Source organism: Pterocles gutturalis, unplaced genomic scaffold, assembly GCF_000699245.1.
Source record: "Pterocles gutturalis isolate BGI_N339 unplaced genomic scaffold, ASM69924v1 scaffold16978, whole genome shotgun sequence".
Lineage (NCBI taxonomy): Eukaryota > Metazoa > Chordata > Aves > Pterocliformes > Pteroclidae > Pterocles > Pterocles gutturalis.
This window is the reverse complement of record NW_010123419.1, coordinates 64,204-68,782: the sequence shown is the minus strand read 5'-3', so window position 1 is coordinate 68,782 and position 4,579 is coordinate 64,204. Positions and strand designations below refer to the sequence as shown.

The 4,579-nt window shown below is 42.2% G+C and overlaps 1 protein-coding gene across 1 annotated transcript in view; it reads left to right on the top strand.

Annotated features, from left to right (window-relative positions):
* Positions 1–1,049: 1,049 nt before the first annotated feature.
* Positions 1,050–4,579, top strand: part of SPRED2 (sprouty-related, EVH1 domain containing 2) — a 35,851-nt gene continuing 32,321 nt past the window's right edge. Inside the window, exon 1 of the mRNA XM_010077896.1 lies at positions 1,050–1,066. Within this exon, the coding sequence (XP_010076198.1) occupies positions 1,050–1,066 (17 nt within the window). The remainder of the gene's footprint in view (positions 1,067–4,579) is intronic.

The window sequence follows — 4,579 nt, the reverse complement described above, 5'->3', positions numbered from 1 at the left end:
TGAGCCTGGAAACACTTAAATTAGCTTTCTTCCCCCCTTCTGTCTAATCATCAGCATAAATTAGTTCAGAAACCGGGCAAGTATTTTTAGAAGCTGCTTTCAGAGTCCCAGTGTCACAATTTTTATTCTTGTTGTTGGTGCCGAGGCAGCTCTTGAGCAATGTTTCTGTTTTAAAAAAATGAGAGGGCATTCAGGGATGATCGTATAAGTTTGTGGGGGGACACACTGGCTAAGCGAGGAGTTAAAGGGGTTATGAAAGCTTCTGAGCATCAAGAGAGTCCTTGAGACCTACTGGCCAAAACAAAGCTCATGCATAGGGATATTGCCATGTCAGCACTTCAGAGTGTGCTCGGTTGTGTGGGCTGCCTGCAAAGGTATGGTATACAAGGACCTACACCTGATATTTTAAATACCAACTTGTTGCAAACTGGAAATATTTAAAATTATGTTAAAAGCTGTGATGGAGACAGGTGCATCAGGAGGCTGAGTGTTTCCCTCAAGCCTTGGCGAATTGTTTGGACCCTTGGTCCCAGTGCTGCGTTAGCAGCTTTTGGGGAATAAAGTGCAGCTACCGGAGATGACACCCTCTTTCAACTTTGGACCTGTTTGCAGTCTTGGGTGAGTGGGTGACGCGCCTGCCAGCCTGGTGCAACCTCTCGGCAGCACGTTTGCTCTGTCAGCTGCTGTTAAATGCCCCCGTTATTAGTTTATGGCGGTTATATTGTAATTATTTTTTTTTTCAGCCTATAACTGGGGTGGGGAAGCAAAGATCTTTGGTCAGTGCCTGTGGTTGTGCTTCCCGAGCGAGCAGGGAGGATGTTGCGAATGAGTAATGGTCCGGCCAGGGCTGTAATATGCAGAATACCTCTGGGATGACTCACCCGGTACAATGCAGCACATCCCTCAAGGAGACTGAATCACGCATGGGGGGAAGCCACTCGCTCCCTCGGCAGTAGCCAGCTGGGACGCAGGGCAGCCAGCAAGGATCAGGAGGCTGGTAGTGGCAATGATGGTAGAACGGAGCAATTGGGGTGCAAAATGTAGAGGAAATGGCATCCCCCAGCAGGTATGTGTGTGTGCTCTCGCTGTGTGTAATTTCATATTTCTTACTCTTGTTTTTTTTTTCCTCTGCCTCCCCCCATCTGCCCCCACAGCCCTTCTAAGTCTTTTCTAAATCAGCATATAATTTATCAGTGAATATGTATGACTTCTATGAAACACAGACTTTCTTTTATGGTTACATGTATTTATTTTTTTTTCAGAAGCAGTGGTTTAATGTCCACCCTCTCTTAAATACCGAGAGGAAAATAGATGCTGCCTGGGAAGCTGCTTCCCTTGATGTCCCTCTCCATGGACATTTTATGGGTCAAGGGGGTTAAAAAGAGGTGGAAGGCAAAATCAGTGTGCATGCTGGTTTTGATGTTGTTAAGAATGCCTTCTTTTATTTTATTTAGATGCAGTTACCTGGCAAAAGATAAAAAGCTTTTAGATTTAGACCCACAGTTATCCTGCTGACTCCTTTCCCCCTTCTCTGATATAGATTCAGCTGGAATTGAGTCACAGAATTTTTTTTGTTATATTTGCAAAATATTGTCTACCCTTTGTAGTTGTATCATACATGTCATGGAGTATGTATACAGGGGGATAAATATAGTTGCATACTGTACTCATCAAAATGGAGGAGAGTGGGGGGAAATGCAAATTCCTTAGGGTGAGCAATCTCTGGTGTTTTTTTTTTTTCTTTGTCAACTTTGAATTCTTCAGAAATACTATATATATGTGTGTGTTTGTATACATGATTATTTTTATATTCTGGGGTATCATTGATTCTGTAGCTGAAGATAAGTGCCCCTTTGTATTGTTTTCACTTGCACTGTAATACAGCTGCGTTAAGAGGGGTAGCACTTAATCTGCAAAACGTGATGTTATACAGGAGTAATGGGACACCTCGTCTGGCCAGCGCGTTTGTTGGCATCATGGCAGTCTATGGCGTGACAGCAAAAACTCACTGGATGGGGAAGAGAGTTATGTGGAAGTGGCGTCATCTTGTGAATTGAATTCCATTACATTCCTCTGTAATTTTTTGTCGAGCAGTATCAAATCTTTAGTTTCATTTTAGAAAATAAGGAGGGTGATAAATCTTCTGAAGCTGGAATCCAGTTTCTGTGCTTGTTAGTTTTATTTCTTATTTTTGCTAAATATTGCCTAATAAGCTAACATAGGATAACAGTAACAGAGTGTTCATGGTCAATATATGTTACAAAAAAAATAGGGTAGAATTTGTTTGTGGCTTCTTTTTGGGAGTTGGGGCTGGGGAATCAGTTCAGGATGCAGATCTCATGCAACTACCTGTTTGGCTGGCTAAGCTTTTATGTGCTTTTTGCTTATCTTGCATGTGATATGAAACAAATACCATCTGTCATGCAATAACAACTTCCTTTCTCTTTACAGTAAATTTTAATACTAATTAGCTTTCCTTGAAATCTGTTAATATTTTGTACCCTTGCAAGAAAGCAGGAGTGAACTTGAGTGTGCAACTCTAGCCTGTGCTGTAAGATGCTTGATGAGCTACAGGGCAAATTATTCAAATGCATTAAGTTATTGAACTGATTTTTTTGTTTTGTTGCTCCTTACAACTTTCCAAGATATGCCATCATGTGCAGCTATAACAATTTATTGCAAAATTGATCTGTTAAACAAATTTGAAGAAAAGTCTTATTTTTTTTATTAATAAGACCCAAACCTGTAATTTGCAATCACTGACAAAGCAGCCACCTTGCAAAGCTGTGAGGAGGTTGGCCCGGGGGTAATTTAATTCTCTTGCAAAAGCCTGCGATTTTTTGAGGAGGTTTCGTTAAAGCTCTTGTCATTAGCTTGCATCCCAGTGCTGTCATGGCTGTATTTTGGGGGCAGAGGATGGGGGGGAAGATAAAATTGGGGGTATTTTTGTAACTTGTGCTGTGGGTTTCGATAGCTCTAATGCTGTTTCAACTGTGCATTATGTAAATGCTCCAAGACAGCTGCGAGTAGTAAATTAATCTGCTGCTGATGCAGTTAGACTTTCATTTTAATTCAGTATTGTTTGTGTAGTAAGCTGATTTCTGGGGAGAACCCTTAAAATCACTGTGCTAGACCTGTGTCAATGGATCTTCACTTGCCTGTTGGAATGTTTGCATGCCTGCCTTTTTCCCTAAAAAGCCACTTGCTGCTTCATTTGGGGTTTTGCCCACACATGCAGCACTTTGTGGGGATCGCTGGGCAAGCCTGGCGCAAGAGAAGAGGTGATGCCAGCTGAAAAATTGGGTTTAGCCCATGCAGGGCTAAAACACCCAGCCCTACAGCTGTGAGAATGGCAGTCGTGTTACCCTGCCTGCGCCGAACCCTGCTGTTTTTTAACGCAGGATCTGTAAGGGGTGAGGGCCAAGGGCCCTGTCTGCAGCAGAAAGTTGCTTTCATCCCCTAGTTCGGTGCATCCAAATTAGTTGGGACGTTGCATTGTAGAAATGTGCTGCGAGAGTTACTCTCAGGGCAGAAGCTGATGCTTTTGTGTGTGTCATTAAAAAAAAAAAAAATAGAGAATTTTAATATATATAAAATAAATGAATATATATGAAATAAAATGTTCATATCTACGTTATATATATTACCTATGTGTATTTTATGTATATGTATAAAGATATATAGTAAAAATAGTTTCCATGTACTTCCTGGAAGGATCTGAAATAATTATGGGATTATGAAATCCCATTAAAGCAAGTTAGAATAGAGCTGTTTCTCGTAAACTCAATAAAATCAGCCTTAAATGTTTAACAAACGTTTTGGTGAAAGGCTTCCTTTGTTTGGGGTTTTAGGGAGATGTGGAGGCAGGCGGCTGGATTGTTGCCGGGGTCTTGTTTTTTTTGGATGGAAGTCCTTTTCCTTCTGAAAAAAAAAACAAAGAAAACTTACATTCATCTTTCCTACAGAGGATTTTTGGATGGGCTGCAGTTCTGGAAGCAACCCCAGGCTTTCTGGGCATTGGCCTTGGAGGACCTGGCCTCTTTTAATTCTGCCTTTGGGGCTGCTCTAGACCCAGAAAGGCATCAAGGAATGAAAAGTAAAATCAAAATGTGGTACTTTGGGATTGCTCCAGCCTCCTGGAGCTGTGTTCCTTGTGTGAGGCCAGGTGTCATATAGGAAGACAAGCTTTTGAGGGTTGAAGGCACTTGAGCCTTTGAGTGCCCCCCCCTGCCACATCCAGGCCCCTCACAGTCCATCAGCGTGATCCCTCCAGTGGGACGGGGTTTTTTTGGGTAGCATTCAGCCATCAAGAAAACCTCCAGCAGTGAATAACCTTCATGCAAAACTACTCCTCTGGGGTGCTTTATGGGATGTGCAGGTAGGACTGTGAGTGTTTTATGAGTTACAGGCAGTGATTTCCAAATCCTGCACAAGCACTTCCTTGAGGGGAGTATTTTCCTCTTCTGCCTTCTGTGCTGCTGCGGCTAACAGTGTTCTTGGAGATATAATGTATTTTTTCTTGTTGTTGTTGTCGTCGTTGTTGTTGTATGTTCAGTATACAGCTGAACACACGCTGCCA